The sequence below is a fragment of the Eucyclogobius newberryi genome, unplaced genomic scaffold (assembly GCF_026437365.1).
Source record: "Eucyclogobius newberryi isolate DKJ021-1_F unplaced genomic scaffold, fEucNew1.0.hap1 SCAF_10, whole genome shotgun sequence".
In the NCBI taxonomy this organism is placed as follows: Eukaryota; Metazoa; Chordata; class Actinopteri; order Gobiiformes; family Gobiidae; genus Eucyclogobius; species Eucyclogobius newberryi.
In genome coordinates this window covers 33,952,998-33,972,045 of record NW_027315724.1, presented here as the reverse complement: position 1 = coordinate 33,972,045, position 19,048 = coordinate 33,952,998, and the positions used below count along the sequence as shown (strand labels likewise).

Here is a 19,048-nt window from a genome sequence, read left to right as displayed (position 1 = left end):
GACAGGCCAAAGAAGCAGTAAAAAACCCAAACAAACTGTAAAGAAAATGTTGTTTTATAAGTAATAAAACCGTTAAATAAGTCAGTGGACCTGTTTCTATTGTTAAGCTGTCGATATTGCACTTTATAGTGAACAAAACGTACAATAAATATCTATGTATGTGACAGTTCTTTAAATGTTTCTTTACTTCCAGAATTCAGATGACTAATACCGACCTTAACAAAGCGACTTCTACACATTTAATTTCAGAAAGTATCGACCGGAGCAACAGTTGTTATGTGAGCGCTGCTGGAGCGTCCGGCGTCGCACTGGCCCATTAAACAGACTTTGCGTGAATATTGGTTACCATAGCGGCCCACACTGTTTGCATAAAGCGTCCCGTCCCTCCTCTCTCTAAATATCCAAATGCGCAAACGCAAATAGCTCGTCGTCTCCGCAGAAAGGTCGCCGAGGCCGGGCTTTGTCGAGCTGTCAGAATCGCCCTCCATCACTAAAGAGTCACTAAAGTTGTGATGATGAAAATGTACTTTAGCATTACACACATAATACGCTTGGATGTTATGGTCGGATATTCAATACAGTTGCACGTCTCTGAGTACTTTCCAGCCATTTTGAACTTATTGAACAGTTGCACGTGAAATGATTTGTGTTCCTTGCATTACTCCATGAAATGTGATTTTATTTTTGTATTTATGATCTGTTGGTTTGTCCTCACACAATTTTATACTTGTTCTTTCATTTAGACTATGTTGAAATAATAAATGTTACAGATGTTACGTCCAGAGAGTTATCGTTTTTCTTGGGTTATGTCCACTACTTTGTATTTTTATTTGAGCGATTGAGTCGTTTTGAAATACTTCTCTTCTTTTTGGGTAAAATGTTTAGCTTCTCCTCTGATTTAAGGTGAATTAGTTTGTACATTGGATGCCACAAGTTTGGTGTAAAAAAAAAAAAAAAAAACTGAAACAAATGTAAATGTTTTAATGTGTTCTTGATAAAATAAATCCTTAATTCATAATTGACTATGGAAATTAGACTTTTTGGATAAATCTGGCATATTTACATGTCCTATTTAAATAAACAAATGAATAAAGTATACTTTTTAAAATTTACATTACAAAAAATAATATATCAATACAGTCACAATCTAACAAAGATAAAAAAAAATATATACCCCAGCCTCCACCTCATATTCACTCACAAAAACTCAATCAAAAACTCAAACAAAACTAAACAAAATTGATACATCAAAAGAAAAGAAAAAAAAAAAGGTCAAAAGGAAAAAGTAAATAAAAAACGAATAAACTTTTAATATGTGTCAATATTGGGACTGGAACAAAGACTTGTTAAGTTAAATTTATGGATAAAATGCTGTAACAAAAGAACAGGCCTGAGACAATATAAAAGTAATTGTTGACTTAAAATACCACAATTTATCAGCGGAAATAGCTCCAGTCGGAGAAAAGCTGCTCTGTAATTTCCATCAGGTTCTGCCCCGCGCGACACCTGTTCTTATCCAGCCACAAAACCTGCAATTTCTCTGCTAAAAACCTGTGCGCGAGAAACACTTTGTGCCAAAAATGGAAAAAAATATGCGGGTCCTTTGAACGGAGCAGATATAAAAGTGCAATTATGGGACGAACAGACACGATCTCACATGTGTTTGGACCGTAAATGCTGTGTTTAACGGAGACGGTGAATCCACGCTTTGGACACGCGGCGATAACAACCAGTTTAGCTAATGTCGTGTGGAAAGGTGCAAGTTGTGGGTCCGTTTTCACTTGTCGAAAAACACACTAAAGAAAAAATGTTTGCAGAAGTCTAGGAAGAACTAAAGGCGTAACTTTTTTTCAATAACAATATATTTAGTTCTTTAAAGTCGACATTCTATTGGATTGCAGTCTTTGTTATTTGATTATTGCGTCTACTAAAAGTTTCTAATTTTTCAATGTTCTATTTTTTTTTACTCCATTTGGTGTATTTGTACCTGTTGTACATATAAATTATAGTTTTACAATCGAGCAGTGTATTTGTGGAGAGAACGTTGACAAATCTGTAGTAAATAACAGGAAGTGACATCACACTCATTCCAGACAAAGTTTATGGATAAATTACACAAAAGAAGCAACTGTTTTAACATTCTAAACATAATTAAATGGATAATTTCCTAGTGTGATGTCATCAATTACAAACAGGAAGTGAAATGTTAAACCAAATAAAGAGCTATTCTGGGATAATATTTTTTGTAACTTTTAGAAAATATTTAAATATATAAAACTGCATTTTAGTTCAAATAATCGGTCAACCTGTCATAGGCCATTTAAGTTAGTTTAATGCCATACTGTTATAACTACAGTAAAGATAAATATGTTTACAATTTTGCTAGAAATTATACCAATTTTATCAAAGTAAAGCAATTTCTTTAGGTTTATCATTGTACTTCCTGTTTGTAATTGATGACATTACACTAAGAAATTACCCAGAAAACACTGGGCCAAAACTCATCTAATGTCACATTTATTTATTTGACAAATAATAATAAATGAGAGTGACTTTATTGTGTTGAATTAATGTTTAGAGAGTCAAAATAGTTGTTTCATTGGTGTAAATTACGCATAAAGTTTGGATGACCTGAGTGTCCCTAGTGTGTGATGTCATTTCCTGTCATTTTCTACACATTTGTCAACTTTTCTCCACAAATACCTGCTCGATTGGTGTAAAACTATCATTTATATGACAGGTAACACACAACAGGTACAAATACACATACAACAGGTACAAATACACACACAACAGGTACAAATACACACACAACAGGTACAAATACACACACAACAGGTACAAATACACACACAACAGGTACAAATACACACACAACAGGTACAAATACACACACAACAGGTACAAATACACACACAACAGGTACAAATACACACACAACAGGTACAAATACACACACAACAGGTACAAATACACACACAACAGGTGCAAATACACAAAGTCAAAATGTGAAAATTATAAAAACCTGTCACGCGCCCTTTAATTGAACCTTTTATTGCACGTATACTCATATTTCTTTCAGCTCTTAATCGCGTTGGAGCCGCGGTGACAGTGAATTTCAATAACTTTCTTATCTATTGCAACGACAGGTGCTCGAAACATTTAGTCACTTGATTTATTCAGTCAAAACGCCTCAAATAAGTTCAGGTGCTGCCGTGTCCTTGAGAACTGGGTCAAAAACCATAAGGAAGGATTCATTTTTCACCCTCCTCCAGTGAGAGTTATCTCCCACATGTGGCAACAATAGACCTCCCGTCCTCCCCCCGATTTGTCCTGCATCGTTAGGAGTTTAAGGGAGTTCATAACACAACACGAACTATAGCTCACCGTAAGACACGCAAATATTAGCCAGAGCTCCAGATTTGCGTTTATTTTTCTTCAGACAAAGTACTTTATTGCGCTCGTTTCATCGGGCGTTTGGCGGTTGTACTTTGAAGAGTCTCTACAACTTTGTTCTTGTATAAATAAACCTGGTTTGTCATTTAAAAACAGACTATAACCGCACCGCTGCACCGTCTGACATTTACGACTGCAACAAAGAAGATGCAGTGGTCGACAAGGCGACAGGAATATTTATTAATGTGCACTATCCCTGAATTTTTTTTATAAATACATGAATAAAATGAATAAAATGAATAAAATGAATAAAATGAATAAAATGAATAAATAAACAAATAAACAAATAAATAAAATAAATACATGAATAAAATGAATAAAATGAATAAAATGAATAAAATGAATAAATAAAATAAAATACATGAATAAAATGAATAAAATGAATAAAATGAATAAAATGAATAAAATGAATAAAATGAATAAAATGAATAAAATGAATAAAATGAATAAAATAAATAAAATAAAATAAATAAGACACTAATCAATGCTAAAACTAGCATTGAAACTAGATACTCATTTGAGCCAGCATTGATACTTTAAAAATAAAAATGATCAGGACAAAACGTGACTTTTCCTGAACACTTTCAGAATGCTCTTGAGTTTTATCAGAACTGGTTTGAAACCACAATGTTTAATAAATAAAGAACTACTATTTTGTGTTTAAAATTTCAGTCTATAAACTTCCTTATCCATGTACATTCTATATTATGTCGATAAATAATACAGAATATACAGTGATATATTCAAATACTATTCTCAGACAAATTCTCTTTCCATATTGAGAGTTTATGATAATTTGGGGGGAATAGAGGAATATTATAGGCCTTTTTCCAGCAGTCCTTGTTCCCCTGTTTGTGAAACTCAGAAGCAGATCACTCCACACACAGCAGCTGAAGCAGTAAATGCCTCCCTCTTCCTCTCGTGTCTCTCGTTCTCTATAATGGACACATCACCGAGCTAAATATCATGTTTGGACTTGGCCCGGAGGCTCGGCCCAAACACACAAACAGCGACACTGCGGTGACAGAGGCTTCAACACTTCAATATTAACACTTTCACTGACACACGGCGGAGGGGAAGCGGCAGGTAATCTGATTTTGGAAGCAGAAATGCATCTACTGTTGAAACATTTCACTTTATAATCAGGTTTATTGTAATAACATTGTGTAGGTGCTTTAGCAGTTTTTATTTTGGAGCTTTTACAGACACTGTGAGCTCTATACGTCGAGTCAAAAAGCACTTGAATAAAAATGTCAACTAAATCCAGTAATCTATATGTTTTTTTACTGGTTCCAACCTTGTGATTGGAATCAATTTGTCCCTTATTTGTGTAAAACGGACAGATTATTGGCTATTATGTATCAAAAGGTACTTGCTACAATACAAATATTAATCAGCTTTAATTTTACAGTCATCTTTCAGCAGATATTTATTACATTTCTACTTCTCTAGTGGTGGAAAAACAAAATGTTTCTTTGCATTTTTAAAGTTGTTAAAGATTTGACAAAAGAAGTGACAGAAGCTTTATATTGACTGAATATTAAATGTGTTTCTTTTGCTGCTCCTTCAGACACAATTTAACTTTCTCGAATATAATCTTTCAATTCTTCCAAACAGACAAAGCTGAAATGGGCTAAATTTAGCTTAAAGAGCAAAAACAGAGCTTCAGACTGATAAAAAATGTAAAAATGTTGACTTCTCACAGAATTGCACCGCTTTGTAGAACGTGTTCCGATTGTGAATAACTGTAACTTCCTCACGTGGACAGTGTTTGGCAGGTGAACTCGACAGCTCGTTCGGTAAATCGAGGAGGTCGACGTTTGCGGCGCTTGACCCGGACGTGTGATTGACAGGTAAATTGCCGGGACCCCGGAGAAGCTCTTCTGAGGGTCGGACTCCTGCGGTGGGAGACTTAATGTCTGCCAACTCAGCAGCAGCAGCGGCCGCCACCGAAAACCGAACCAATAACTCCAATACCCGAAGGCGTCTTCTCAAAACACAGCCTCCGAGTTCGGGATGTAATGAGATTTAAAAAGCGAACATTCCAGCGCAGGCGGAGAGGACTTTCCCAAACGTACGTATTCAAGCTGTACGTGAGAGCGATTGTGATCAATAAGCACGATCCGATTCGAGTTGTATCATTTAGGGCTGAAACGATTAATCGCAACTGGTTTTGTAATCAAATGATCGTTATTGGAGGGTGGAAAACAGACTCCAAAATATGTATATTTAGCGTTTTTGATGAAAAAGCTGTTTTATTTGACCAAGATGCCGTCAAGAGGGTTTATTTTAGTCTTTTCTAGGTCAAATATGTTTATTTAAAAATGTTCTCGGTCTAGATGATGAATCAAGGAATCACCGCAATTAATCAAAGATCAAAATAATCGTTAGTTACAGCGCGGGATGTCACAATATCACATTTTAGAGTTATGATTGTTGTGAGAAAAACATCACGACTTTTGAGACTGACCAAACAACAGTGAAATCTTTAATTTTCTTTCATTCCCGTTACGGTTTCTCAAGTTTGTGACCGGCTTTACGAAACTGAACTTTTTGACAAAATGAAGTTAAATATGACAAAAACAGTCAGCTAAAAAAAGTTCTTTATGTTTAGGTCTATTTCTTGGGCAATATATTGAACTAAAAATACATAAATTTTGCTTAAACATTTTTACAATTATCATTTTGTGGTCACATTGTGACCTGAATAATCACAATTATCGATTAACCCGATAATCTTGACATCCCTAGTTGTCTTAGTACAAATAATTAAGACAATAAATGAGACAAAGTTAAATTTGTCTTCTTGTTTTTTGTCGTTGTTGCTTTTTTCACTGAAAAAATATCCGAAGAAAGAAAAATTGTCCAAAAAATACAAACTTTTTACCAGAAGTAATGATCTTAAAGCACAATAACAGGCTGATGGCAAAACAATAACATCCTCTATAGTTCAGTATTCTTTTTCTTTTCTCTCATGAGGATACAAACATAAAACAAATCAGTTATTTTCTCTTTTCCTCAAAAAACGTATCTTTTTTGCATATTATCTGACACTTTATGCTCTCATAAAAGTAGATTTTTAATATTTCTCTAATGTGCGGTCCTTTAAAAACGCATGGATGTAAATGTTGTTGTCTTTTCCCCCTGACCCATTTCTGACCCTTCCAGAAAATGTTAATTCTATGATTAAACGCTCCTGGACGGTCACATACTTCTCTTTGAGCGGAGTGAGCGGGGGGGGGGGGGGGGGGGGGGGTCCCAGGGCCGGTCACTTATTAACAGGGAGGATGACGGGAACGCTGCCTTTTGTCTGGAAGTCATTAAGAGCCAGGGGGAGGGCAGGGAGTGGCCGCATACCTCTGTGAAACCCCCCAGCTTGACCAGCACGTTCCGGGGGAAGCTCTGAGCTCTGCCCCTTCAAGACCTGCTCCGGGGAAAGCACGGTTCAACTTTACAGAAGCGTGGAAAACATTCTATTTTAACATAAAAAAGGGACGTTTGCGTTTCATTACGTTTCTGAACAACTCCAGACCAGCATTAGTCACATTTACTTCATTAAAATTGTAATTATTGGAGTATTGTTTGAAAAGGCAGTTAATTGGACAGTTTTTTACGAATCAAGACGTTTCGACTTCCATCCGAAAGTCATTTTCAATCTAAAGTGCTGGTCTGAGATTGAAAATGACTCTCGCACGGAATAATTGATGAACTTTGACCTTTGACATTTTTTTTTCCAACGAATGATGGGTTACACCAACTGAATTCTTGGAGTAGTTTTTGGACTGCATACTTTTACTCCCACTTGAGTCATATTTAGTTTGAAGTCTTAATTGAGAAAAAAGTGTTGGTTACTCTTCCCACTGAGTCATTCTGTAATCGACAAAGTTTGATGTTGAACGTTTGTGTTTTTTTTCTCATTTTTGTTTGAAAGTCCCAGATTTTTGGGATTATTCAACGTTTTGTCCTTCAGATTACATTAACTTCAAATTATAAATCAGATTCTACTTCCAGTTATTATTACAGTTTCTCGAGTAATACTTTCCCCAAATACTTTCTTCCTCTTACTTGAGAAACTGGACCACTACTTTGTACTTCTACTAATGTTATTTTGCAGTGATGCTATTCTTATTTCAGTACATTTATTGTTGGCCATATCTGTTTTTAAACTACTTTTAAACTGAGCGTAGCCACAATTGTACTTAAGTAAGAGCGCTGTTACGCGAGTAGAAGTACAAAGTAGTCGTCCAAGTATTTACTCAAAGGATTTAAATGTAAGTCATGTAAAACGCAAAGACAGAACAAAAAGCGTAAATATTGCTTGAACAAAAGTATGAGGTTTGAATGTACACTCGGTCGCCTCCCCTGTTCATGTTTATCACGTACAACTTATGATTTACTACATTAAAAATACATTTCCCCCGGTGACCGCGCCCTCACCGTGACGTCTCGCCTCTGTTTTAAAGTTACGTTAACGGATGATGCGCGTTCAGTACGTCGCAGAGATAACCCCAGACCCTGCACTTCAAAGTCTACTTCAAATACAACAAAAAGTACTTACTCATCTTCAAGTGCTCGTGAATATCGGCCTTCAAACGGAGCGCCGTCGATGCGGTTTACGCGGAAAAACACCACAAGAGGAAAACGTCTCAGTAAAGTCTTATATAGAAGATTTCAGATAACGTTTCACTTTACTAATGTCGCCAGAGCTGCCGTGGGACTGAAAGGCAGAGGTGTGGCTGTCAAACTCTGCCAATGGACTCTTTGGGTCACTTACTGCGCTTTACAATACCAGCAAAGATCAAAAATAAGGTAGAAAAACAACAAGTCCAGTGAGTACGTTTTAGTCGCCTGAATCCGTCATAGTTTGAGTCGATCAGAAAAGATATGATTTGTTTTAAAAGTGATAAACTGTTGCATTGCGTCGTGTAAAGACGCGTTTCTCAGGACGATGAGTTTGTTTCCGCTCTGGTTTGATGCTCCGAGATCCGGATCAAGTCCCCACTCGTTAATTTCATTCATTTATGTTTCATTTTTACTATATTTGACAAAAATATGAGTATTTTAGTTGACAAAAAATATCTATGCATGTAATTTTAGTCATGGTTTTAGTCTCCATCATGACTTTTTAATTTGTATTTATTCAGTGCATTAAACTAAACTAAATCGCCACAAAGAGTTACAGGTCATATCTGTGGAGAGGCGAGGCAGCTCTCTGTAAGAATGTGTGTTTCTCAAGCTTATTGAGCAATAAAAACACATGCTATTACATAGATGCTAAATGTTTAATGTGATTCTGCGGAACATTCCTGGGAAAGAGTACAAGCTGGTGCACGGTGAACCTTTATAAGTAACTCAAACACATTTCAATTTTAATGTACTTTACTTTGACAATATTTGAACTAAAAGCTTTGTTTAGTTTGGCAAAAACAACTTCCCAAATGGTTAAATTGATTCACAAACGCTGCACTCTCTTGATCTCTTACAGCATATTATAATATTCCCGGGGATGTGCCTTTAAATGAAAAGAGAAGTGCTGTGTTGACATGGGTCGGACGCCTAATCCGTCCACAGTGAGTGAGTTTTCAAAGCTGGATCGCCCACACTGAGCCCTATTCAGATCAGAACTGTGCCGGTAATTGGAAAAACCAGCTCAAACTCGGAGAAAAGTGGGATTTGCAGGAGGAAGAGGAGTCATTGTTGAGCGGGTTTAACTTTTGAGTGCCGGGCTAATCTCGAGCTAATTCCTGCAGCGCTTGCGCCATTCGAGCAAAGACATCTGCCTCTGACAAACCTCAAAGCTCCTCTTTATGGAAATACACTCGCGCAGCTGCGGTTCACCCTTTGACAGAGTTTCGCTTTGCTTTTCCAAGTTGCTCCAAGGCAAGAAAAAAAAAAACTTAGAAAAAAAAGGAAGAAAAAATACCACAGATGAGTCCATTTCTCAAACGTGACGAATGGTGTCGTCATCTGGCTGCTCCGGCGCGTCTCAGACTCAGACGCTTAAATGCTTAGTCAGTGAAGTCAGGGAAGTGGGATCGGTTCGGTAACTGGTACGCAACGGTTATCGAAAACTTTATGAGAGATTGTTGCTAAAACAGTTTTTATTCATGTTCTGAAGTGAAATAAAGAGATGCTTTAAGTCACATGTTGACGGTGAAAAACAAAGGCAGTGTTTGTTTGGTTTAGGGACCACATGCTAATATCTAACTAGTAGTAAAATAAACAGTAAAAAAAACAGTGCAATAAAAACAAACAAACTCATTGAACTATGCAAATTAATATTCGCCCTTAAAACGCTGCTTTGTTCTCTATTTTATGCAAAATGAACCTATGTTTGGCTGTCAATTCACGATACGGACACAACCACTGATGATGATTCTGTTTAAAGTTTAAAAGAAGAAAATCTGATCTAAAATGGAAATTGAAGATGTTTTTACACAATAGCATAGCATTTGATCAGCAGTACAGATGTGAAAAGTCCAAATATTTAACTATCAAAAAGTAAATTGTAATAAAATAAAGTCCAGCTGCCTGTCAGTTTGTACGAGTTCTTCAATCTTTACGTCTGTTACTATTGGTTACCGTCACTGGCCTTTATTATGCCGCGTTCACCGGGTCCTTGGAAAAATGGAGAGATGGACAAAAATGTGTTTTTTTTATCTTATATCTGGTGTTTTACTGTCAGTTGTCCATACTTAAGAACAACATATTAATGCAAAAAGTCCTGACACTTCGACTTAATTAAGATGTAACGTTTTCTAACTTAACGACTCAATACATTTTCATATGGATGGATTAGACTGTGTTTTTCCGCCCGTTCAAACCATGCTCAAGTGCACGCCGTCGTCGCGTCTTCGGGCTGGACGCTTTGACTCTTTAAAATTTGGAAAGTAAAATCGGTGTCTTTCCCGCTACGGAAACGCGGAATAATCCACGATAAAACCCTGGCGACTGGGGTTCTGCCTCGTCGCTGTCCATCTGTCAGTAGCAGACGGCGTTTGACTTGGCGCCGCCTTTTCACACAGTTACGACTTCATGTTCTGCTGGGATAAATGTGCAGAGGCCTGTTTCCCAGATGCTTCTGTCGCTCCTCGTCCCGCACACACCTGCCCCGGAGACGCTCCCGGGAAACTCACCTGGAGCGCCAATCCAACGCATTCTGTGTCAAAGTGAACGAGTGCTTTTAGTTCTGGTGATGCGGCCTGTTTGGATCAGATATTACGGTCTGAAGAATGAAGTCTGAAGAAAAAAGTCTGAAGAGAAAAGTCGAAGACGTACAACTACAGTAGGTGGCGGTATTGTAATACTTGGATACCAACTGCCATTAAACAGAAGAAGAAGAAAGAAGAAGAAAGAAGAAGAAAGAAGAAGAAGAGGAAGAGGAAGAAGAAGAAGAAGAAGAGGAAGAAGAGGAAGAGGAAGAAGAGGAAGAGGAGGAAGAAGAAGAAGAGGAAGAGGAAGAAGAAGAAGGAAGAAAGAAAGAAAGAAAGAAGAAGAAATAATAAGAAAGAAGAAGAGGAAGAAGAAGAAGAAGAAGAAGAAGAAGAGGAAGAAGAAGAAGAAGAAGAAGAAGAAGAAGAAGAAGAAGAAGAAGAAGAAGAAGAAGAAGAAGAAGAAGAAGAAGAAGAAGAAGAAGAAGAAGAAACAGGCTTGTCACGATAATAGCTGTATCGACTTGGTGTTTATCGTGCGTTCATTTTCTTTACAGTGGGGAAACGCGACTATTATTTGTATTGTACTTTCATATTTAAGCTGTTGTCTTAAATCTCCAGCTGAGGTCGATATTTAGTTTATTTCGTTTTCTTCCAGTTCCAGTTTGTAGTAAAACAGGTTTGTCGTAAAGTCAGATTCTGCACATTTGGATTTGACATAATTACACAGGGACTTTTGAGTCGGTCTCCTAAAATGTACACCGTAGTTTTGGGGAAAATAATCGAAATCGTAAAAAATGATTAGTAGAACAGCCATCAATTTCTCTGGATCCATCGCTCGTGTTTAATTCTAATATTCACGGCTATTTAAGGTTAATTATTCAAGGGCATAAACTGTCCTTCAATATTATTACTATTTTCAGTAGCACTATGTCGCACATGGAACATTTTTTATTGTGACAGGCCCTTTTATCTAATCTTAATAAAGGAATATAGCCATTTGATGACACTGTGGCATGCGTTTACACATAACTGCATCATGTCCTATTCTATATCATTATATCAGTGCAATCGGACAGCGAGCAAAGTCAGATCCGCTGCGTGTGAGCGCGCTGCGTCTGTGGCAGGCACAGTATAATCCACGTGTGCAAACCGGCATAATTACTCTGGATGCATAACTCCGCAGTGTTGTGCCGAGCCGTTTGATGTGTGCATTTGGCTGGCAAATGAGGGGATCCACGCCGCAATAACACACAAACAATGAGGCTCTGTGCGGCTTCGACTAGATCGACACGGCAGCAGACAACCACCGACACGGCACGTACTTCATCAAGTCTGAGTTTTGCTTTAGAGTCAATGCAAACGTTTGAACTGGTGCCGTCTTTCCTACGGTTCACGTGATTCTATTTGGGCACAGGGTTTGCATCTGGAGCCACAGATGCCCTGGTGCGGCGGCGGCGGCGGCGGCGGCGGCCATACTGTACCAGCGGCGTGCACAATCGTAGACATGTGATTAGCAGACGCCACGTTCGATGCTGATGCTGTCAATCATGTCGCAGCTCGGCGAGGAAGAGTTTAGAAGTCACGCTGTGCAGAAGGTTTGAGGCAACGTAAAGGCTGCTGCTCTCGCCGGCTCTCGAGGAATCACAACGTCGATACAGATTTTTGGAAGGTCTTGAAGGCGTCTTGAAAAACCCGACACGTCTCAGACTGTGTGGCAAAACGCACCGGGACAGCCGGCCACAAACCGGACAACCAGCAACCGTTTGGGTCGCTTCGAACTTTAAACGATTGAATTCTGGAGAGTCACCTGCATTTTCCTCCATAGGCGTTAGCATTAGCTCGCAAAAATAGCAAGTTATGAATAATCAAGAAGTCAAAGCCTCGTTAAAAGTCCTTGTTGAGTTTGTAAAGCTTTTGCCGTTTTATATTCGATGATCATTAGTGTGTGAAACGGGCATCTGATCGAAAGGCTGACTCTTTTACACGTTACTGCTGAAGAGAGCTGCAAAATGACATGTAAAACTAAAAGTTCTCGATATATTTGAATATGTTCATGTGCAACAGCCATCCCAGAGCAGCCGTGTCTCGTTCAAACGTTTCGCTCAAGACCGAGAGCTGATCAAACCGCTAAAATTCTGATTCGTGGAAAAATGATTGTTTGAACGTCCGTATCATTTTTCACTTTTGACTTTATTTTTTCCAAACACCCGACAATCGCTTGCAAATGCAGTCAATCACGTTCCATAATGCGGCCCGGTTGCTGCCAAGAAAACCCAACAAACACTGGGTCGACGCAGGAAGATGAAGGCGTTAAAAATAGATCTGCCAAATCGTCATCGTCTGATTTCCGGGAAACAAACAGAAGACTTGTTTTGGAGTTTGCGATATTGAAGACGACTTCCATTTCTGACTTCGCTCGCTCGGTCGGGTCTGAAAGCCGCAGGGCCAACCTCGCCTCCCGGGAGCAGACTCGAGTTACTTAAACCCGTGGACGTTTTGGAAAAAGCGCGAGCGCGGCATGACATAACCGCCACGAGTCCACGAGGGCGACGTCTTCTTTTCCACTAGAGATCTTCAAACCCGGACGGCTGCATCGATGTTACGGGATCAAGTCGGGTTAAGCGGCATTTTGAATTTCCATAAAAGCAGGAGTCGTTTAAGGTCGCGCATGAATAAACTGTTGGGTTTCATTGGGGAATCAAAATATCACAAACTATCATTGACTGGTTTAATGATTGCTATGTTTAATAACTGTTACGTGGACGATACGGTGCGTTCAGACTTAAACCTGAAACAAAGACTAGAACAGAACCAAACCAAGCCCACATCTGGATAAAATGGACTCAATTTCTGACAAAAACCAGACCAAACGCACCATAAAACACAAGCCAAAAGACGTTTTATCACAAAGAAATGGCATAATCAAAGCAAAAGGGCAAAAACAGATTCAGCAATTTATTAATTTGGTCAATTATACACTTCACAACTAAATATTCTGTATTTCGAAGCCTTTAGTTGGAATATTTTTACCTTTTTTCTGGTTATGCATGTATTTCAAACAGATCAATGCACCGTAGGCCTCAAAAATACTAAAATAATCAGCAAATGCAGCACTTTGTATTTTGTGCACCGTGAACTGCATTTAATGACATTATGGAAGTGTTTCTGAGCCAGGCAAGTGCTCGTCCACACAAATGAATCATGGTTTTCAAGCAATCTCACTCAGATGTGTCGTATGTTGGGATGTCACAATATCAAACTTTATGATTATTGTGGGAAAAAACATCACAATTTAACTCAATTATTCACAATTACTGCGACCAAACAACTGTGAAATCTTTAGTTTTCTTTCGTTTCCACTGTCTCAAACAACAACACAACAAGTTCTTCACATTTAGATAGATTTTCTGGACAACATATTGAATTAAAAAGACAATATTTAGCTTTTAAAATTCTCACGCTGATTGTTTTTTAGATTTTTGGTGATATTTCTGCACTTTTACATCTGTCTGAACATCAACCTCAAATTACACACTTGATGACACATTTTTTGTTGAATTGACATAATCCCGTCTGAACATTGCCATCAGGACACTCAATTTTTGTCGATATCGCCCACCGCTAAAGGCCCATCTGTTTCAGGGTCAGACAGTGAACCGTCGCTTGGCTTTTTGACAGCACACGAGACCTCACCAGTCTTTCCCTGCCCGGCATTCCTGAAAGCCACATGTTGTTTGGAGTTAAACCAGTGGATAATGGTTCCCTCGGGGGGACGGCTCCAGTTACACGGGGCTGCACCACGTCATTTCACTGCCTGGTTAGGTCACAGCCCCCGCGGCCTTTCAATCATTATGATGCGGTGGAGAAACTCGTTATTATATCCATGCATCATAACTCAACTCTGTCGCAAAGCTGAAACCACAAATGAACAAACGGACGGAAGTCAGACCAGTGGTTTAATGGTGTAAACAGTTCTGTAGATGTTTGTTCTGAGAAGCCCTGGGATAGTATTTATAATTTACATATTGAAGTTTAGGTATAGATTAGTTAATACGTTTGTTTCTTTAGTATCATAATTTAGATTTGGTTTGGACCAAATTTACCACCACTAAAGCTTGTGGTGCAATTAATAGTATCCGAGGTAAGAAAAAATCCAAATAAATATCCCCAAAAATATTATTTATTAATACGTTAATTCACCAAACAAGAATTTGAAATGTATTTTGAAACAACATTAGTATGAAATTGTTATTATTATTATTATAAGTAGATCTTGGACCTGATTCAAATTTATTCTAATCTAGTGGTGTGCACTTCATCAGAAAACAACTGAGACTTTAATATATATAATCCATGAATTTGACATGAGTTTCCTTCTGTTTCCTCGTGCACTGTCGATAAATCCTCCAGCCGAGGTCTCGACTAAGACCAGCTCAAGATCTGGAGAGGGTTCATTGTGGCGCCCACTGCTCCAAACAGGTTCAACCCCAGAGGCATTGACGGATGGGTCAAATGCAGAGTTCAGATTTCACTACGTGGGACAATAAAGGCTGATCTAATCTTGTGTAAAGTAAGCACATTTTTCATGGTTCGAAATCAGGCCAAGACTCTTAAGTGTCAGTCATTTCAACGAGAACGAGAACTTCCAGGATTCGGCTTGAGTCGCTTAGAGAAGACCTGTCCATAATCAGTTCACTAAACGTGCTCGGACCCTCCGGGAAATCAGCTGCCCGAAGTGCCATTGTCCAGAGCGTTTGGAAAGTCAGTCAATCGGCGCCGACCATCTCAACGCCAGCCCTCGTTTCCGCCCGAGCTGAAGCTAGACGACATCACATGGTCTAATAATCTCTCACTGTTTCTTGTTCGGACTCAACAGCTGTGACGCTCGCCGGCGCGCGGGGGTCGAAGATCGGTAACCGCGCGACAAACAGAAACAGAACAAAATACTCACACTTTTGCTGTACAGGGCGAAGGTGGCCCGACTGGAGAAGCGCGTCGTGGATGGACTGCTGCTGGACAAGAGGCCCGTGACCATGGAGGACACCCTGGATCCCGCGGGGGGGCTACTCGAGGCGGGAGGGGGCGACCTGGCGCTGCCGTCCGACGCCTGGATGTGCGCTTGGCCTTTCCCGTAGAAGATCTCCTTCACCTCTTCGCGGTTCTCCTCGTGTATGCCGTTCAGCTTCGGGCTGTGGCTGCGACCGTTGATCTTGTTGAGTCTGAGATCCGGGCTTGGCTCCGTCGCCCGGCTCATGAGGAGCTCGACCTGCCGGGTCAGGACCTCCAGCTGGCCCTTGAGTTGCTGGTTCTCCTCCTGGAGTCGCGACACGGCTTCGCTCAAAGGCGTGCCGAGCTGCGACGTCTCCTCCAGGCGCCGCTCCACGCCGACCTTGAAGGCGCTCACGTCGACGTGGATCTCCCGGATGGCGTCGCGCAGGGTGCTCTCGTAGCGGGACAGGGCGGCGCACACGGTTTCGCCCTCTGGGGAGCAGGGGCGAGCGTGGCAGTAGTCGCCCACTTCCAGCAAGGTCTCCATCGCCGAAGAGGAGTTTGGGGACGATCCTCGGGGGGAAAGAGCAGACAAGGGCGCGAAGGGGGTCAGGAGGGAGGGACAGGACGTGGGCGATCGGGGCGGAGTCGGGCGGTAGTTTAATCGACGACGAATCTGAGGAATCTGAAAATGTAAGAAAAACGTATGATGTCGAAGGCAGCGATGAAAAGAAACAAAGTACTAAAGTAAAACTGCTGTGCTTCAGTCACATCTTTAGGTATCTGCATTTCAGAGCAGGTAACAGCACTTTCTGACCCACATTTTGTAACTGGACTGAGATGTAAAAGTACTTTTTCTTATGGTTTTGGACCTGCTGAAATGGCTGCAGGGTTATATCAGGACAATCAGGAGAATTTCTCATGGAGATCACAATTTGATGCTTTAATAGTGCTCAAAATATGTGTGAATACAGTAGTGAATATAGTAGATTTTTAAATGTGTACTTTTAACAGGATACTTTTACATTTACTTGAGTGTTTGTTTGCTCCTGTAACTGTACTTTTACTTACAACTAGAATACTTCTTCTACCACTGATTAAAGGTTATGTGGTCTGAGCTCTCACTGGTTTTAAGGTGAACCTGTGTTTCCAAGTCTTAACCTGCAGATGGAGGACTCAAGTGTCTCTCTTTCTCAGTTTATGTTCAGGTCATGTCTCATGTTCAGAACCTCCAGAATTCCAGTCTCATTGAGCTGCAGAGGCTGCACTAGCGCTGATTCATGAGAGGTCTAAACACTCTGGATTTCAGCTTTGAAACTGGCAACACAAATAAGACTCGTGAGAGGCTCGTTCTGCTCTCTGATTGGAATGTCTTGTGAACTAAAACATCAGATTATAACATGCCCATCATGTCCACAGTTTTTGTAATTAAAAATAAGTCAACATAAGAATCGTTATCAGTCGATGCTGTATTTGATTAGCACATGTTTTTCCTCTTATCTGGAGACACAAATATTAAATCAGACTCTACACATTCTCAATTGAAAGTACTTTTTAGGACAACAAACGTTTGAATAGACGAGTCATGTATTTGTCTTCAGCACTGCTTATTCCAGCATCATCCACACAATGAAACCAACAACATAGAAACTGGTGATCAAATTTATACCTAATTAAAAATGTGCAGAAACAATTTAAAAGCAGTTTAATGTGACTGTAGTTTTGAATCCAGATGAGCCGCTCGACATAATTAGGGGAGCTTAAGATTACAATCAGAGTCATGAAAGTGGTTTGACCTGTGCAAATTTAGAGTTTTTGTACAACTTTGTTCTTCTTGTGGCAAAGCAGCAATGGGCCTGAGGCGGTTTGTGGTCCTCAAAGGTTTCGCTTGAGGAAGATCTCTTATCAGGGTCGAAGGGGGCCGCGCCAGTAACATCAGTGTGAAATAACACAAACATATGAATTCATTTTCTTTGTAAAACCCAGGCCCACAGCAATAAATGATAGAACAAAAACACATTTCCAGCAGATTTGAGGAAACATTCAGTCAGAATTAGAACAAATAGACAAAGTATTAGTGTTTTTTCTGTCTATATATCGGAAAATCAAAACACAATATTGTCTTTTCACTGCTTAGAACAAAAATAATCTTCCAGCTTCCTGTTTAAAGGTGATATTTTGGGGACTTTTTTGCTTTCAAAGATATAATACCAAGTTTTTAATTGTTAATTGTTATAGCAAAAGTGTCAGACTTCCATCACTCTGAAACCCACGGACAGTTTAGAAACCTTTCCCCCTCAAATCTGCAAAAACTACCAGTGAAAGCCACACGTGCAACTCACTATGCCACTGAGAATACACACAAAAAGACCATCTAACTTGTCATTAAAGAGTCATGACTATAACAGACATTCTTGTAGTTTGAGAGGTAAACTGAGTCATTCAAAGTCGTCATAGTTGTCTCTCACCTCGGGTTTTCCGTGGAGCTTTTTAGATCCCGCTCAGCTGTTCCTCTTCCTCTGAGTCTTGTGTGTGCTTTGCCGGTGCTGGTTTGTTTAACTCTCAAGTCCTTGTCAGACTGAGGAAGGAGGAGATAAAGGAGGAGGAGACACGGCGACGGGGAGGAGCTTAGGAGGCGATAGCAAAGCAAAAAGAGGAGGGGCTTCAGAGTGCACTCAGAGTGGGTTTTTTTCTGTCATCGTCCGGCTACAGGACAATTGAACTTCCCCCGGCTGATGAACTGTAAACTAAAGCTAAAACCGTCACCTATTTAGCACCGAAAGCGCTTTATCTGCACTTTTCTCTTTTAAGTACATTTCACAACGATTATTTTACGTTCTGTTTTAAAGTGCCTCTGACGGTTTGTACCACTCATTGAACTAAAATGAAGTAAAGTATTTTCCGCACTATAAGGCGCACTTAAAAGCCTTTCATTTTCTCAAAAAAGGACAATCCAGTATATTTGTGCCTTATATGTGGATGATTTCTGAGTGGTACACATTTTGTTTTGCTTAATCCACCTTATATGTATGAAAAAACTATAAAAAATAGACCATTCATTGACAGTGCGCCTTATAGTGCAGAAAATACGGTAAGATAAATACTTTTTGAATTTTGTTTAAAAAAAAAAAAAAAATTGTTATCCCAGAATAGCACATTTTTCAGGTTTATAATTTCACTTCCTGTTTATAGTTGATGACATCACACTAAAAAATTGTCCAACGTTATCTCAAAAAATACCTACTCGATTGGTGTAAAACTATGATCTATGTTTACAATAGGTACAATTACAGCAAATAAAGTCAACATTTGAAAATCGTAAAAACCAGTCATACAAATATGTTTTCGTCAAGCTCTTTGAATTATTTTGTTTCAAATTGCGCTCTACAAATAAACATAAACAAATGCAAATTAAAGATGACAGCAACTGTGAATTGATATGCTTTCAT

The 19,048-nt window shown here is 39.4% G+C and overlaps 1 protein-coding gene across 2 annotated transcripts in view; it reads right to left on the bottom strand.

Moving 5' to 3' along the window:
• The window catches only part of smtnl (smoothelin, like), a 40,855-nt gene extending 22,695 nt beyond the window's left edge, over window positions 1–18,160 (bottom strand). For both annotated transcript variants that reach the window (XM_072455515.1, XM_072455526.1), the window contains exons 1-2: window positions 18,068–18,160; window positions 15,562–16,284 (exon numbers count right to left, since the gene is read on the bottom strand). In XM_072455515.1, the coding sequence (XP_072311616.1) occupies window positions 15,562–16,146 (585 nt within the window). In that variant the 5' untranslated portion in view covers window positions 16,147–16,284; window positions 18,068–18,160. The remainder of the gene's footprint in view (window positions 1–15,561; window positions 16,285–18,067) is intronic.
• Between the last annotated feature and the right edge of the window lie 888 nt (window positions 18,161–19,048).